This window comes from Macaca thibetana, chromosome 20 (genome assembly GCF_024542745.1).
Source record: "Macaca thibetana thibetana isolate TM-01 chromosome 20, ASM2454274v1, whole genome shotgun sequence".
Lineage (NCBI taxonomy): Eukaryota > Metazoa > Chordata > Mammalia > Primates > Cercopithecidae > Macaca > Macaca thibetana.
The window spans coordinates 44541861-44559743 of record NC_065597.1 but is presented as its reverse complement, the minus strand read 5'-3'; the positions used below and the strand labels follow the sequence as shown (position 1 = coordinate 44559743).

Genomic DNA, 17883 nt, shown 5'->3' with positions numbered 1-17883 from the left:
GGCCGGGTGTGGTGGCTCTTGCCTGTAATCCTAGCAGTTTGGGAGGCCGAAGCAGGCAGATCACGAGGTCAAGAGATCGAGACCATCCTGGCCAACATGGTGAAACCCCATCTCTACTAAAAATACAAAAATTAGTCAGGCATGGTGGTGCGCACTGGTTTTCTCAGCTACTTGGGAGTCTGAGGCAGGAGAATCACCTGAATCCGAGAGCAGGGGAGGTTGCAGTGAGCCTTGATCATGCCAATGCACTCCAACCTGGGGACAGAGCAAGTCTCCATCTCAAAAAACAAAAAGAAAACAGCTTTAGAGGAATATGTGGAAATTAAAGAAAATAATATACATAACATTTTAAAAACTATAAAGCTCTATACAAATATAACGGCTATTCCGTTACTTATCTACATCTCCGTGATCCCAGGTCCTAATATAGTAAGTGTCCATAGGTATACATCAATGCATCATGGGTCCCTAAGACCACCCACAGGTTTGATGCTTCGCTAGGAGGACTCACGTGACTCAGCAGATGATCGTAATTGTGGGTATGGTTTATTACACGAGAGGAGACAAAGCATAATCAGCAAAGGGTGAAGGTGCAAGGAACACAGTCTGAAGGAAGCCAGATGCCAGCACCTAGGAGTCCTCCCCAGTGGGGTCACACAGATGCACTTCATTCCCCCAGTAACGGATTGTGACTAACTGTAACATGTGTAAAATGTCTATCAGGGAAGTTCAATAGAAGCTTGAGGTTTTTATTGCCCAAGGTTTTTACTGGTGGTTGGTCATGTAGGTATCCTCTGTCTAGCACTCACCAAAGTTTCAGACATCCAGAAGGAAACCAGGTGTGTAGTATCAACCACATTGTTAATGTAAACACTTTAGGTATAGTGAGCCACTCTTGTGAGGGAATAGTGGAAACCCTTTCATAATCCGAGTATCCACCTATCAGCCAAGGGGCAACCTTACAAACAGTTCTTTCTGAGGTTAGCAGTCTCAGGCCTACTATATTAACTCTTTTAGGGACAGTCAACATAAATGAATGTACTGGTTTCCAGTCTGTTTCCAGCTGTGTGATGTTGGACAAATTGTTTAATTTCCATGTGCCTCTGTTTTTTTCATCTGTTAAATACGGATACCAACAATACCACCCTTATTAAGTTTTGTAAGGATTAAAAAATAAAGCACGTGCGAGTCAGTGTTTTGCAAGAAAGCTGCCTTGGCGCAGTGAAGGTGAAGGCCGGCGCACTCACTGGCTGAGATGGGATCCTGAGGCCTCTCCGGTCCCCTGAGGGTGCACCACTGGCCCATCTCACCCAGGGCAGTGCCCCGGAGGTGGAGCACCAGGGCACTTGTTAGGATCTGAAAGATAGTGAACTGTGCCTGGTCAGGGCAAAGCTGGAGGAAACTAGTGGAAGTCCCTAGCGGTCCTGACGTGTAAATCAATTGGTCATTAGACCTGGGTATATATGGGTGAAAGATTGATGGAACCATCTAGTAGCTAGTTTCCTCTGAGGTTTCCCTCGGGATGGCTGGCAGTCTTCCAAAACCCACCCCACGTGGTTTCATCCATAAAGCAAATGATTGGAGGTTTTAGGACCCGAAGGATCTCCACCTACTCTCATACTTTAAATGGGTAAGAAGCCCGGCTTGCTGGTGCGTGGAGCTGGGTATGGAATGCGAGTGCCTAGTGGGCCACTTCTGGTAAGCATACTTGGCAGTGGGATGAACTGAATGCCGGATTAAGGTGCTCAATGCCCACACACTCATCAGATCCCGGAAAAGGTTTTGGTTGATACAGGAGGAGGGCGGCCACGGAAATCAGAATGGCTGGGGTGGAGAAGGGCAGATAATGTATAGAGAGAACATGGTGTCTGCCCCCACACCACCCTGAACGCCCTATCTCATCTGATCCCAGAAGTAAGCAGGGTCAGGCCTGGTCAGTACTTGGATGAAAGAGAGCACATAGCACAAGGGCTGGTATCAGGTGAACATACAGTAAATATTTGTGTCGTTATCATTGGTAGTTTTCCCTCTCCCTTCTAAACTATGTGTTTCAGATGCATTTCCAACTTCTATCTTTTAGCAGAGATGCACACAGGGAAATTTGCAGGCAGTTTTGATCACTTAATATTTTGTATTTTTTCATCACATGAATGTATTGTTTTAATCTACACTTGAAAATAATAGGCCAGGCACGATGGCTCACTCTTAAAATCGTAGCACTTTGAGAGGCTGAAACGGGTGGCTCGCTTGAGGCCAGGAGTTCGAGACCAGCCTGGCCAACATGGTGAAACTCCGTCTCTACCAAAAATACAAAAATTTGCTAGATTTGGTGGCGCGTGCCCATAGCCTCAGCTGCTCAGGAGACTGAGGCACAAGAATCACTTGAACCCTGGAGGGGGAGTTTGCAGTGAGCTGAGATTACTCCATTGCTTTTTAGCATGGGCAGCAGGGGGGAAACTCTGTCTCAAAAAAAAAAAAAAGGAAAAAGAAAAGAAAAAGAAAATAATAGGCTGGGCATGGTGGCTTATGCCTGTAATCCCAGCACTTTGGGAGGCTGAGGCAGGCAGGTCACGAGGTCAGGAGTTCGAGACCAGCCTGGGCAACAGCGTGAGACTCCGCCTCAAAAAAAAAAAATAGAAAGAGTGATAACAAATCTTCTTCTTCAGGCCTGTAATTCAAGTCAAAATAAAAAAAAAAAATCATTAATATTCTGCCACCAGAATATGGCAACAAGAAAATGTTATAGAGAAAAAGTAAATAGAGACATATGAAAAGCCTTTAATTTGTCTACTGAGATTTGACTGTACAAATCAATATTGCAGAGGTTTTTCAGATGCTTGAAATGAAGTAGTATGTCACAAATTGACATACTGGAATTAAACTAGTATGTCATATGTTATGTTGAAATAATTGTGATTAAAGTTAATTTTTTCCTAAGTGTGAGATGTTATTGTTTATTTCATTTGTATCATTTCATAAATGCATAACGTCTTTATTAATTCAACTTTTCTCTCTAGGACACACTGTGAAAATCATGGTTTTCATGGGTTTGCCAAACAAGCTGACAAAGTAGAATTATCAGAAGGAAATCTAATAATGTATTAGTTTAAGGCAGGGGTTTCCAATCTTTTGGCTTCCCTGGGCCACATGGGAAGGAGAAGAATTGTCTTGGGCCACACACAAAATACACTAACACCAACTGTAGCTGATGAGCTTAAAAAAAATTGCAAAACAAATCTCATAATGTTTTAAGAAAGTTTACGAATTTGTGCTGGACTACATTCAAAGCTGTGAGTCTGTGAGTTGGACAAGCTTGGATTAAGGTTTTTTCCTTGTGGCATGGTTAGCCAGTTGCTTTTTTTTACTGTTGTTTGGCTGGTTTTTTGAGACAGGGTCTCTCTGGGTCGCCCGGGCTGGAATGCAGTAGTGTAATCACAGCTCACTGCAGCCTTGACGTCCCAGGCTCAATCAACCCTCCCACCTCAGCCTCCCAAGTAGCTGGGGCTACAGGCGTACACCAACACACCCAGCTAATTTTTGTATTTTTTGTAGAGACAAGTTTTCTCCATGTTTCCCCAAGCTGGTTTTGAAATCCTGGGCTCTAGCAATCCTTTCACCTGAGCCTCCCAAAGTGCAAGGATTACAGGCGTGAGCCACCATGCCAGGCCAACTTAAGCTATTTTAAATTCCTTAAATTATGAAGGATTATCATTTTTTTTTCCTATGTAGCTATGATGTGTAGACCATTAGCACCTGGCCATTAGCCAATTGTTAGTGGCTTTTCTGCTGAGATTTGACTTTACAAAGGCGTTTTGACTTTATAATGGCATTTCTTACTCAATGTTACTAACTAGCATCATAATTGTAGTATGTTTTCTTCTAATACAGTTTGAGTGTGACCTAAGGTTGTTTTTGTTTTTTTAATTTTAAAAATAGAGACAGGGTCTCAATATGTTGCCCAGGCTGGTCTCGAACTCCTGGGCTCAAGCAATCCTCCCACCTCGGCCTCCGAAAGTGCTAGGATTACAGGCATGACCCACCATGCCTGACCGAGTTAAGCTATCTTAAATTCTGTAAATTACAAGGGATTATCATTTCTTTCCTGTGTAGCTATGATATAGACCATTAATGTAAATATGAATTGTAAGGAGTATATTATTCTGGTGCATATGAGTGTGAGGGACTGACTCAGGGAGATTGAAGCATGCACCCAGCTCAAAGCCTCTCACCATACCTTCACATCTTATTGCTGCTCACTGTTCTTTTCCTCCAGTCTTGGCCATTTCCTTTACAATACTGTTGCAAGAGGGAATATAAACGTATCTTAAAATGTGAAATATTTCTCTGTTGGTCTTCCCTTGAAACTAAAGCAAAGCACATTTGTAGTGTTCATTCACCGTTTGACCTCTAGCCTCATGTTATCTTTTGAAGTAAAACCATGACCTAGAAAGTCTCCCTTCTCCACTTCTATTGTTTTCTCATCATAAAACACGCTTCCTGATGTATTTTCTAAAAATACTAGCTAAAAGATATTTTAAGTTGATTATGAATTTGAGTGAATACGTGGACTTTTTCTTGATTTATTTACAGAATTTAGAGCAGTCTGTTTTCTGGGTTTTATTGTCTTGACACTTATCTTAATGCCTGCTTGTTAGTGTCAGCTATGTTTTACCTCTCAGTATGCAGATACCTATTCTCTTATTTACTGTCTATTATAATTCTGCTTACAGAGAGGCATTCAGAGTTTTTCAGAGTTGATTCAATCTGCGATTAGTTTAGAGGGCAGACGTTTGCTTTATAATAGGCTATAAATGTTGCTGTATCTAATTATTTACTTAAATTTTTTTGTTTGAAATGCTAGTTTCTAATTAATGAGAAATCATTAAAATTTTATAAAATTTATTTTTCCAGGATTCCCTTATGAGAAGACTTTTTTTTCTCTAAATGCATGTTTTAAGGCTATAAGTTAAAAATGGATGGCAAAATACTCAGTTACCTTTTCCCAAATGATAAACTGTTTATTCACAATGATAAAAGTTTTCAGGAAAAATCTGAGCAAAATACAAGTGGAAGAGGCATAATTCTAGATTTATTTTAGTCTAGAAAATTTTGCTTTATTTATTATTTTAATTTTAATTGCCAGATGCCAGAATCGTATAAAATACTAATTAGCATCCTCTTGTTTTTGTCTGCTTTCAAGATGACTTTTTGTTTGTAATTGACATACAGCATGCCCCATTAATCTTCAAAGCTTATACTTTCGACCTTATTTTTTTCTGAAATTTTAAATTACTTGTCTTTTTAATGGCTTTAAAACTCAAAATGTACTTATATAATCCCCCATTTGGGTATCTTTAATTATTTAGTAGTTGCTTTTCCCCTGACATAGTGATTGAATATAAATTGTCCTGCTGGGTTCTTGCATGTCTTGAAGACAAATGACAAACACCACCCCTTGTCAACTGCAGGAGTCACTTTATTAAACTGATAAAACCTTATCCTTTTAGATCTGTATCAAGTGGTTAAAATGTGTTTTGCTTCAGTTTTACTATTTTTGTATAGGAGTTCAGAATAATCAGGACTTTGAGATAATAGTGTGAAAAGAGTGACCACATTGGTTTCTATTTGTGTAGGTTCAGATTACTACAAGCAGTTTCAGATATTGAGAAGGGATAGTCATCTTCTCTGAATTAACACCAGATGACTTTGTCACTTTATCAATAGAGAACTTACATCCCTAACTGTACCCATTCTCTAGGTCCTGATTATGTACTGATAGGTTCAGACTTTTATTTTGCTGATTAGGTTCTTTAATCATAGGGAGGGCTGTATTTGTTTATGTAGGGCTCTTGCAGACAGTAAAGATGTAACATCCCTCTAGAACAATATTGCCCAATAGAACTTTTTATGAGCATACAAATGTTCCATGTTACTCTTGAGCAATACAGTACCCACTAGTGACATGTGGCTATTGATTTCATGAAATGTGGCCATTGTGACTGAAGAGCTTAATTTTTAATTAATATAATTAATTGTAATTTAATTTAATTAGTCACATGTAGCTAGTGGCTACTGTGTTGGACTGCATAGCTTGTAGAAGTTTACAAGATAGTAGGACTCTACAGCAATACTGTTTCTCTACTCACAACACTTCTGACACCAAATGTATGGATTTTCCACACCAAGCAGTTCTCGAATTTGAGACACCAACTGGGTGTATACGGTTTGTTGCAATTCTTCCGGTAATGACCTGAAGTTAAAACAGATCCTACAGGTTAAGACTCAGTTCCACAAGACTACCCCCAACTTCAGACACCAATTGTAAGTAGTAGATCCCCAGGCTACCCACAATTCTCTCTGTCTTGGCTACAATAATTCCTCGGTGTCAATACTTTGTTACAGCAGCTCACAGAACTTGGGAGACACTTTACTTACTGTTACCAGTTTGTTTTAAAGGATATAAAACAAACACCAGATGAAGTGGTAGAAGGTGCAGAAGGTCCCAAGCACAACAGCGTCTGTCCGCATGGTATCTGGGGTGCACTACCCTCTTGGCATGCAGATGTGTTCACTGACCCAGAAGCCCTCCAGATACCATCATCTAGGGTTTTTATAGCAATCACATTATGTAGGCATGATTGATTAAATCACTGGCTATTGGTGATTGACTCAATCACCAGCTTTTCCTTTCTCCACGTCCCCTGAAGTAAGGAGTGGGAGCGAGGAGCTGAAAGTTCCAACCCTCTGATCACTTGGTTGGTTCCTCTGGCAGTCAGTCTCCCATCTTGAAGCTATCTAGGGACCTATCAAGAGTCACATCATTAGCAAAAACTCAAGTATGGTTGAAAGGGACTTATATGAAAAAAAGACATTCTTTTTGCGCCTGTTGCTCAGGAAATTCAAAGGGTTCTTAGAGCCCTGTGCCCAGAACTAGGAAGGTAGACCAAATGTGTATTATGCCATTTCACAGGGAGATACACACAGCTAGTAAAAGTACAAAACAGGAAAAATAATTGAGTGACAACTACACTGATGTGGGAGTCCAGAGGAAGGAATTTTGGTGAGGGTTCAAAAAGTATAAAAGAAGATTTTTTAAGATGGTGTTTTAAGGAGAAGAAGAATTTTTAAAGATGGAGAAGAAAACATGGCTCTATATAGTTTCGTAGTGAACTGAAACAAGGCAAGATTGCAATGACTTAGGTATTATCATCACTTATTTCTCATATTCCTCTTTAAAAGAGAATTATTGCATTTACCTAAAGCTATATATCTTTCAATTCATTTTTTTTGTTCCTATTTATCTCAGACTTCCAGAAATTAGCACAGTATTTGTCACATAATTGGCGTCAGTAAATGTTTGCCACGTTGAATTGAACAGGCCCTAAAGAAATGGGTGGATTTTTTGTCCCCAGAGTTTTTCTGTTGGATTATTTAGGTATTTACTTATTCTAAAATGGTAAAAATTTTTTGTCTAGCTAATAAATAATGGTGTGGCCTATATTCTCTTAGAGTTGATGTCTTAGTAATGAGTGTACAATATATATGGAAGGGGAAATGAAAGCATGTTAACAGCAGCATACATAAAATTTGCGACCCTTAGAGAAAGAAATTTTATTTGAAGTTTGAACACTTACTGAACTAGAATTGGCCTGTGGTCCTTTTTCATTATGAGTGTCATGTAGGCATTTCCAAATAACAGTGCAGTGGAATACAATCACTGAAATCCTGTCTCACAACATAAAGCAGAATTGTACTCTAAAACAAAGTAAGATGCAAAACATTGCAAAAGCCATTGCTACTACATTAACCTGCTCCATACGATACCTGAGTTGCTGTGCATGTGAAATATCAATTGAGAATCATGTTAACTTTATCAAGTTAGTAGTTATGAACTTTTTGTATTGTTTGTTTCTTGAGAAAGGTAACATTTCTGCTTTGTTCGGTCCTCTACCTTAGCTTTGTTCATTAAACAGTTTCGTGAAAAATAGCTTATATAATCTATAGTCTTGGATAAGTTTATGAATTACTAACGTTGTTTAAATTTTATATTTCATTCTAGGTCCAGCAGTTTAAGCAGGATCCACGCCCAACAACATGTCTTCACTCTGTTTTCAATGTGCATACAGGAGATGAGTTGCTCTCCTATGAGGAATATGGTCATCTTCAGGTAAAAAGATATTATAAATTTTATTCTCCTTATATTCTGTAGCATAGAACAGTGATCCCCAACCTTTTTGGCACCAGGGCCCAGTTTTGTGGATAACAATTTTTCCACGGATGGCGTAAGGGCTGGATGGTTTTGGGATGAAACTGTTCCATCTCAGATCATCAGGCATTAGATTCTCATAAGGAGAGCACAACCTGAATCCCTTGCATGTGCAGCTCACAATAGTGTTTGCGCTCCTCTGAGAATCTAATGCCACTGCTGATAGGAGGGGAGGCAGAGCTCAGGCGGTAATGCTTGCTCACTGCCTCTCACCTCCTGCTGTGCAGCCTAGTTCCAAACAGGACGTGAACCCATAGCAGTCTTTGGCCCAGAGGTTGGGAAGCCCTGTCATAGAGGATTTGAGGCTGTTTAAAAATAATTTTTAAGTTAGATTTTATAAATTGTTCAAAATAGAAGTACAGAATCAACCCTGAAATGGAGAAGAAAGTGAAATGGCAGCCACCAGGGCTGAGTTAATTGCGGCAATTGAACATGAAATCCGAGTAAATTCTTGGTCTTCAAGCAAAAAGGGTAAATGGATAAATTATAATATTATTAATGTGCAAAAGAAGGAAGCCTACAATTATTTCAGTGATGAAAGTTTTTACATGTTATCAAATTTAGAAGAATTTCAGCATTTAGGAACTAGGGGACAAAAGACAGTTGACAGTGGTGTAATAGCAAATCAGTTTTGTTTAACAGCAGTTCATTTCTTAATGTATCATCCTTCAGTAAAGCTAAAAACATGTCACTGAAATGTAATTCCAAAAGGTATTTCTGAAGTCCATAAATTTTGTCTTATATAATATATTAAATTTCATACCTATGCTTAGAACACACTGTGAGGTTTTATTTTTTTTTTCATTTTATTCCCCTCTCACATCTGTGTATTTTTTTTTAGCTGCACATTCTGTTGTTTCTGGGATACAAATATATTCTATTTATGTTTAATCGATTTTCTGCTCATCATTTGGTTCTCTGTCTTTGGGACAGAATACTTACTATTCTTATATTCCTTACTAAATTAAGAGTATCTCCTTTTTATAGTCCCTCTCACTCTAGAGATCTGAAATGTCTTACTTTAGTATATCTTCTCTAAACACAGAAAGTGTGGTGCTCTCATTTCTATGCAGCGGAAACTCTTGTACTTATTTGTAAATAGCTCCTTGGAGAGTTAGTGTTGTATGAATATGTAGTTTTTCAACCTTAACCTTATAACTATAGCATAATCAGATTGTATGTGCCTTTTCCTTTGATAAATATGTTTGCTATCAGAAGTAGGGTTTTCAGAAAATAGCAGGTTATTTATCTTTTTATCCCCGAATTCAGCTCAGCACTTGGTACATAGTTGGCCTTAAATTTTGGTCAACCTGTTATATGGTAGTCCCTTTGCAACTTACAATGTACTAACATTTTCTCACAGAAGCATCCCACAAGTCAGAGCAGAGAGCTCTTAGAGGTGTTCCCTGTAAAAGGCTGCCCATAGGAATGAAATTTCTTCGAAGTCATTTTTGACAGGCTAGTGTCAATGCTGTAAGAGAACATCTGGTGGAGCCTGGCAGTGGGATGAAACCCTTCTCACCATACAACCATGTTTTAAGAAGAGTCACTAAAATGTTAGTGTAAATCTGAAAAACCTAAAACCAGAATACTGCATCTTCTCGTGTGGCCCACTTGGACCTTCATAAGTCCCTGACATCCAATGGACCCTTGAGTGCCGGAAAGTCAGGAGACACCCGGGATCAGCCTGGTTCCTGAGAGGGTCACCAGCAATGCCAGGCCCTGGGCTGCTCTGCCCAAGGCCTCCAGGGCACCAATAATTTTCTGCCCCAATTTTCCATCTATTACTCAGTTGGGCCGGAGGAGAGTCATGGAAGACATAGCCACTCGAGCTGTCAGAGGGAAATAATCTATGTTAGAATTCTATGGGAATAGAATTACACCTTGCTTTCTTGCTGTTTTTAACTCAGGCTTACAGTTTCCTGGCTGAGTGAAAGTTTTTCACTGCCTTTTTTTCTTATTTACTTATTTAATAACAGTTTTATTGAAATATAATTCACATAACATGTAATTCACCTATTTAAAGTATATAATTTGATGGTTTTTAGTATATTCAGAGTTTCTCAACCATTATCACTTTAAATTTTAGAACACTGTCATCACCCCAGGAAGAAACGTTATACCCATTACCTGCAAAAATAAACTTTGTATTCCCTATATTCTCCAAAGCCCCCCAGCTCTAGGCAGCAGTCAGTCTTTCTGTCCCTGTGGATTTGCCTACTTTTGGCATTTCGTATACAATAAATGATCTTTTTGTGACTGGCTTTTTAAATTTAGCATTATGTTTTCAAGGTGTATTGGTCAGGATTCTTCAGGGGGACAGAACTAATAATGATGAAGAGAGGAGAGGGACAGAGAGAGAGAGGGAGGGAGAGAAGGAGAGGTTAGAAGAATTGACCCACACAATTATGGAGGCTGAGAAGTCCCACGGGAGGCTGTCTGCAAGCTGCAAAAGCAAGGATGCCGCTAATGTGGCTTAGTCCACATCTGAAAGCCTCAGAACCATACAAGCCAGTGGTGTAACTCTCCGTTGGAGGATGAAGGCCCGAAAGCCCAGGGGGCCACTGATGGAACCTGGTTAACGTGGAGTTCTGATGTTCAAAGGAAGGAGAAGAAGGGCATATGAGAGCAAGAATTCACCTTTCCTCTGCCTTTTTATTCCATCTGGGTGGCCCCCAGTCATTTCGGTGGTGCCTGCCTACCTTGAGGGCAAATCATCCCCACTCAGCCGGCCAACTCACATGCCTGCTTCCTCCAGAAACATCCTCATAGATGCACCCAGAAACAATGCTTTGCCAGCTGTCTAGGTATCCCTTTATCCAGTCAAGTTGACAGCTAAAATGAACCAACCAAGGGTTGTGCCTGTTGTGGGACTTATATTTCCTGCTTCTTTACCTGAGACAACTCACACATCCCATTCAGGATTCTGTGAGTATCCTTTTTTGTTAAAGTAGATATTAGTATTTTTTTGTTTAGATCATAAAATATCTATTTTTAATACACTAAAATAATACCTCCTTTGTTCATAAAACTAATTCATTCATAAACATGTTTTAAATTATGTTATACCATTAACATTAATATGTTCCTGCAGTGGTTTACAGAAATTCTGTATTCACTGAATATAAGACTGTTTTCAAGATGCACCGCCTATTGTTTATGGGGTACTGGCCTCATCATCATGTCTTGCTTACCAAATAACTTTTCTCATTTCCATATATTGGAGGTGGATTGGCATTTCATACTGCCTGTGGGGCAAAGTAGAAGTACTTTAGACCCAAAGCTTGAAAATAAATCTTGAAAAGCAAATGATATATTCCTATTTTTTCAAAGTTCTTTTTGCCATGTAAAGAAAACAAATGATGTAGAAACAATTGTTAACAGTTTTATTTGAAGCTGTTTCCATAATCAGTGTTTTCCATTACAATGAATTTGAGAATTTAGAATTTTGCATACAAAGCTGGGATTTTATTATGAACTAAATTCACAATACCTTTCTTTCACAGTAGGAAAGGAAATAGTTTTATGACACTATTAGAGCAAATGACTTGTAATTTTAGCCTTAATTAATTAATTTTAGAACTTGTTTTGGTTGTTTCCTTTAACCTTTTAATGTTTCTGTTTGTTGCAGATAAATGCAGTGTCACTCTATCTCCTTTACCTTGTGGAAATGATTTCCTCAGGACTCCAGATTATCTACAACACTGATGAGGTATCATTTCCCCAAATTTTCTACTACTAAATTTCACCTCTGAAAATATCTATCTTTTTTTTTTTTTTTTTTTTTAGTTTTCACAGCTATTTGTAGTTTACAAAAAATGTATTCCTATTACATTTATATAATCAGATATAGATGTTGGTTATTGAATGAAAAAGTCTTTATATCTTCAATGCATTGCACTTTTAAAATGAACACAATGTGTAACAGGTTGTAAAACTTCACTGCCATGAAGACTCTTATTTCAGGTGATCTAAAATAAAATCATGTAACTTTTACAAAATTTTAGTAACAATGAAAGCAAAATCGCATTTGCAGATTTCCTCAATTATTGTCTTTTTGTTTTGTTTTGTTTTGTTTTTTTGAGATGGAGTCTTGCTCTGTTACCGGGCTGGAGTTCAGTGGCACAATCTCAGCTTGCCGCAACCTCTGCCTCCCAGGTTCAAGCGATTCCCCTGCCTCAGCCTCCAAAGTAGCTGGGATTACAGGCATGCGCCACCACGCCCAACTTATTTTTTGTATTTTAGTAGAGACGGGGTTTCACCATGTTGGCCAAGACAGTCTTGATCTCCTGGCCTCATGATCCGACCACCTCGGCCTCCCAAAGTGCTGGGATTACAGGCATGTGAGCCACTGCACCTGGTCTCCTTTTTTTTATTTTTACATAGTTGCATTTTGTAGCTTACCCTTTCAAAAGTAAAAAGAAACTTTTATCCTCTTACATTATTTTTATTTGTAGGACCTCAGTAGGGTTCTTCATGTTTTTCAAAAGACAAATACCATATTCTTATTCTTATTGGGAAAATTGTAAAGAATTCATATCCCAAAGATGAGAAGCATTTCTTTCACAGGCATTAATGCTTGAACAAACACATAGGCACATGTGCTGATATACTTTGAAATGTGCCACAGTGGGAGCAAAAAAGCTTTTATTACTTGGTACATGCAGTGAGAACTCTGTGAAAGAGTAGATGTACTATATATGCTTGTTACTATTCCTCTCCTGTGATTCATGCAAGGGAGAACAGTTACATCAGACACTCAACACCAAAATTGTCATTGGACCGTGCTGAGGGTGCTTGCTACAAAATAGGTGCATGTAGCCCTGCCCTCTAGTAGTTTATATTCTCATACACACTTACAGTGTATGAGTTTATAGTCTCATACAGTAAATAAATTCTATTTAGAAGTGAAGATAAATAATGAAGAAGAAATTATGGTAGTAAGAAAGTAATAATACCCAGTATGGTGTTTCTTCTATTTGATTTGTCAAAGAATTCTATGGTTTCATTTAATCCAAATAGTTGTTAGTGTTTATAATATTGTAAAGTGGGATTATTCAAGCATTTGGGGTCGGGGAGGAGCTAGGAAACTCCTGTTTTAGTCCAATTTTAAGGAGCATGCTAAAATATAAAACAAATAAGGGAGAGGAGCTGGGAAACTCCTGTTTTAGACCAATCTTAAAGAGCATGCTGAAATATAAAACAAATAAAAGAGGCATGACTCTGACTGAGGACAGGAGGCCTTCCAGAACCAGCCCACTTAGCTTCTCATTTTTTTCTACCCATAACATCTCCAAAGTACTGAGAGAAATATCCTAAATCCCTGTGGAACATCTTATGATAACTATTTACAATTAGTGGCAACTAATATTGCTTGCAATTGCTTTCCCACTAATGTTACTGGAGGCAAAATGGTAGTGTTGAAATTGCCTTAGTTAGCAGTGGCTTCGTTTTGTTCAGTAATTTTTTTTTTTTTTTTTTGAGACAGTGTATCACTCTGTCTGCCCAGGCTGGAGTGCAATAACACCGTCTCAGCTCATTGCAGCCTCAACTTCCTGGGCTCAGGTGATTCTCCCACCTCAGCCTCCTCAGTAGCTGGGACTGCAGATGCACACCACCGTGCCCAGCCAATTTCTGTTGTATTTTTTGTAGAGATGGGTTTTACCATGTTGCCCAGGTTGGTCTCGAACTCCTGGGCTCAAGCAATCAGCCCACCTCAGTCTCCTAAAGTGCTGGGATTACATCTGGGAGCCACCGCACCTGGCCTTGTTCAGTAATTTATTTTTAATTGTAAAAATTTTACTTTTTGCTTTCTCAGTATATGTCATAATTCATTTTATATTTTTATTTGTCAACTGCCATTTTTCATGAATATTATATTGCTTTAGCCATTCCATTTGGTTTTATATAGCTTATGTAAGCTTTAAAATTTTTAGATATTTACTTTCCTTCTTAAACTCTTTTTTAAAAAATTTCTTATTTGTGGTTTTTCTTGGCCTTATGGTTTTTATTTATTATATGTGAAGTTTTTATGTAGCTAATTATCAATAGCCTTCAATATATACACTTAAAAATCCTAGAGTAATAAAACATGTCATTTCTGCTCACCATCTTTTTCCTTGAGATTCTATATAATGTGTTGGATCATATGGAGAGGCAGTAAATGGACCTGCATAGAATCAGTTGATGAAATTCTTTTTATCTAAAGATCTCAGATGATTTAATTCTTTGAAAAGTGGTATGACTTGGAAGCCTTTTCTTTTTTAACTGTATCTTAGGCTCTGGTTTGGCTAGTTCTTAACCCTATCACATCTTCAGTTCCTAGTTACATTTACATTTTAAGGCAATCTAAGGACCCAGGATGTCAGTGGGGTTATCATTTATTTTCTTCTCTATTTACTATAAAATGTAAAATTTGCCATAATGCTTATTTTTCTTAGGATTGAAGAATTCAGAGTTTGGAGATAAACATATGCGTGCACACACACATACACACACACATACACATACATACATACATATGTAATAGAATATGGTACTGCATTGTGTGGACTTTGGGGTTTTTGATAAGCCTTTCTTTTGCAGGTCATCATATCTTTACTGGTTCTGTTGTTTTTATAAACTTTGTATCTATACTGTAGTTCCTTTGGGAGAGGGCCATGGTCTTAAGGGTCATGTGCACCCTTACAAAGGGGCAGTGAACCTACTGAGTGACCATGTTTGTGGTGATGAACTTTGCTGGAGAATGTATTTCCTAAGGGCGGACGCAGTAGTGTATGCTAAATTTTCTAACATCTTTCGTTGCCCACACAGGTGTACCATGTTTCCTTGGTATAGTATTTCCTAGTGTCTATAAAAGGCTTGCTGTGTACATTGGTCATACTCATTTTTTATTAAAAATAAAAACTTTGAAATGACAAAGTTACGTAGTTCTGCCCTTGTACTGCTGTTTGCTTTCTATATCTAGAGAGAAACTCATCATATATGTTAAACTTAGACCTAAATATAAATTTACCTAAGTCAGTCCTTCTAATAGAGATAACTTATTTACATCTCTTGGAGGGAGGCAAAGTAATGAACTGCTACATGGTGTTCCATGTCTCATTTCGTGACATTCTCCATTAATAAATATTCTAAAAGTAGATTCATAGAGATAAGAAAGAAATCGTTTACAAGTGGGTCCAGAGAAACTTACTTCATTTAAAGTCAAAGTACCCCCTCAAATTTGTATAACAATGAAATTTTGTTTTGTGTTTGAGATACTTTTTTATGTCTCTTACGGAAGTTATTAAGAGCACATTTAGGTTGCAAGCCTTATAATAAAAATTGTGCACAAAACTGTAGGTGCTTGTTCAACATAAGACCTGTGGAAGTCCCCTTTATGAACTCATGTGTCATTTACTTTTTTTTGCAAAGATGTTTTCTACCGTATGACCTAGCAGCTCTTTTCAAGTATGTCATGTTTCAGATTGGATTGACACATGGAATTTCTCTCTTACTGTATTAATCATCTTTTGCTATGTAACAAACTACCTCAGAACTTAGTGGCTTAAAAGATTAAACATTTATTATTTCACAGCCCATAAGTCAGGAATATGGGAGCAGCTAAGTTGGGTGGTGCTGACTTAGGGTCTCTTATGAAGCTGCATTAAGATGTCAGCTGGCTCTGCACTCATCTGAAGGGTTTACTGAGGCTGGAAGACGCACTTCTGAGATGGCCCACTCATATGGCTGTTGGCAGGAAGTCTCAGTTTCTCCCCAGCTGTTATTAGCAAGAGGCCTCTTCAACTGAGCTGCTTTGAATGTCTTCACGACATAGCAGGTGGCTTCCTCCAGAGCAAGTGATCCAAGATAAAAAATACAGTGCTTTTTATGACCTAGCCTCAGAAGTTACATTTATTCAGTATCCTATTTATTACACAAGTCAGTGTTACTCAGTGTAGTCAGGGTTTTCACAAGGGCTTAGATACTAGGAGTTATGTATGATCGGGAGCCAGCCTCCTGTTTTTAGCAGTAGTTTTTAGTTCAACTTTGTTAGAGAGATTTTTTAAGGTGGGATTTTTTTTTCCTTGTATACTAAGACTTTTATTTTAAAGATAGATATTTTATTCTATTATTTTCTATTACTATTTACTAAGTTGTTGTGTACATGTTTTCTCTTTAAAATGTTAAAATTTTTTTCTGGCTTTTATTTATTGTATGGAAACTTTGTGTCCTAGATTCTACCTTTTGCTATGAGGTGGTTATCAGGCTGAACTTGAGGGGTTTCTATCTCAAAAGTTGGAACAAATAAATCTTTTCTATAAGTAATCTTAGAGGCATTATAAGGTATTCTTAGCTCCTGCTTGTCATCAATTTACAGGGAAATAAGTAAGTTGCTCAAAACTATTTATGGATGGTTTTTCCTCTAAAAATAGAAATATAACACTGTCCTTGTTTCTAAAATTATATGTAGCAATAGTAATAATGACTTAACATTATATAGAACTTATGTGCTGTCACTGTTCAAAGTGCTTTGTATATATAAAAACTTATTTAATCCTTATAGCAACTCTGTCAGGTAGGTACAGTTACTATCTTCATTTTACAAATGACCAAAATAATGCAGAGAGCCACTAAGTGGCTTATTCCAGGTCACACATGTAGTACATGGCAGGGCTGGGATTTAAACCAAGTAGTCTGACTCAAGAGTTCATTTTCTACACTGAAAGTGTTAGATCTCTGTTTAACCTGTACAGATATGAGTGACATATATGTCATGTGGCAACATCATATTCAAGCTTCGAAGGCAGCCAAAGAGACCTAAGGCTTGCAGGTTTGTTCACGTATAGTTGTTTGTATTTGTTCATGTATCCTTGCATGGATTATACAACTATCTGAAAAACATTTATTGAGTTTCCATAATGGGCTAAATAGTGAGAATATAAAAAATGAAAAAAGAGATTAGTCTGTAACATCATGCAGTCCATATTATTGTGGGGGAAAACAGAGAATGGGTTGTGTTTTCATTTTCTTGATAATATCCTTTGAAGCTCAAAGTTTTTTATTAATTTTGATTAAGTCCCATTTGTCTAAGTTTTTGTTGTTGTTGCTTGTGCTTTAGGTGTCATAGGTCTTTTAAAATTTCTTTTAATATGGTTTTGGAGTTTTTAATACATTAGTCTTTCATTCTTTTAAATTCTTTCTGCATATTTAATTTTGTATACTAGGTTAAATGGAGCTTCTTAATTTTATTATCAGAATGTTCATTGCTACTATATAGAAATTCATTTGATTTTTGTAAATTGATCTTGTGTTCTGCAATCTTGAACTCGTGTTTAAGCTTTAATCGTTTTTATGAATTCTTTAGGTTTTCATACTACATAGAAAGTACACTACTAATAGTGTACTTCTTCATATCCAATATGGATGGCTTTTAAATCTTTTTCTTGCCTAATTTCCCTGGATAGATGCTCCAAATACAATATTGAAGATAAGGGATGCGAGTGGACATCCTTGTCTTGTTCCTGATTTTAGGGCGAAACCTTTTAATCTTTCACCATTAAGTGTTACCTGTGGGCTGGGTGCAGTGCCTCACCCTTGTAATCCCAGCACTTTGGGAAGCCGAGGTGGGTGGA

At 37.8% G+C, this 17883-nt stretch overlaps 1 protein-coding gene across 4 annotated transcripts in view; it reads left to right on the top strand.

Moving 5' to 3' along the window:
* PHKB (phosphorylase kinase regulatory subunit beta) overlaps positions 1–17883 on the top strand; it is a 237259-nt gene that overhangs the window by 41622 nt on the left and 177754 nt on the right. For all 4 annotated transcript variants that reach the window (XM_050773864.1, XM_050773863.1, XM_050773865.1 and 1 more), the window contains 2 exons: positions 8060–8167; positions 11898–11978. In XM_050773864.1, coding sequence (XP_050629821.1) covers positions 8060–8167; positions 11898–11978 — 189 coding nt within the window. The remainder of the gene's footprint in view (positions 1–8059; positions 8168–11897; positions 11979–17883) is intronic.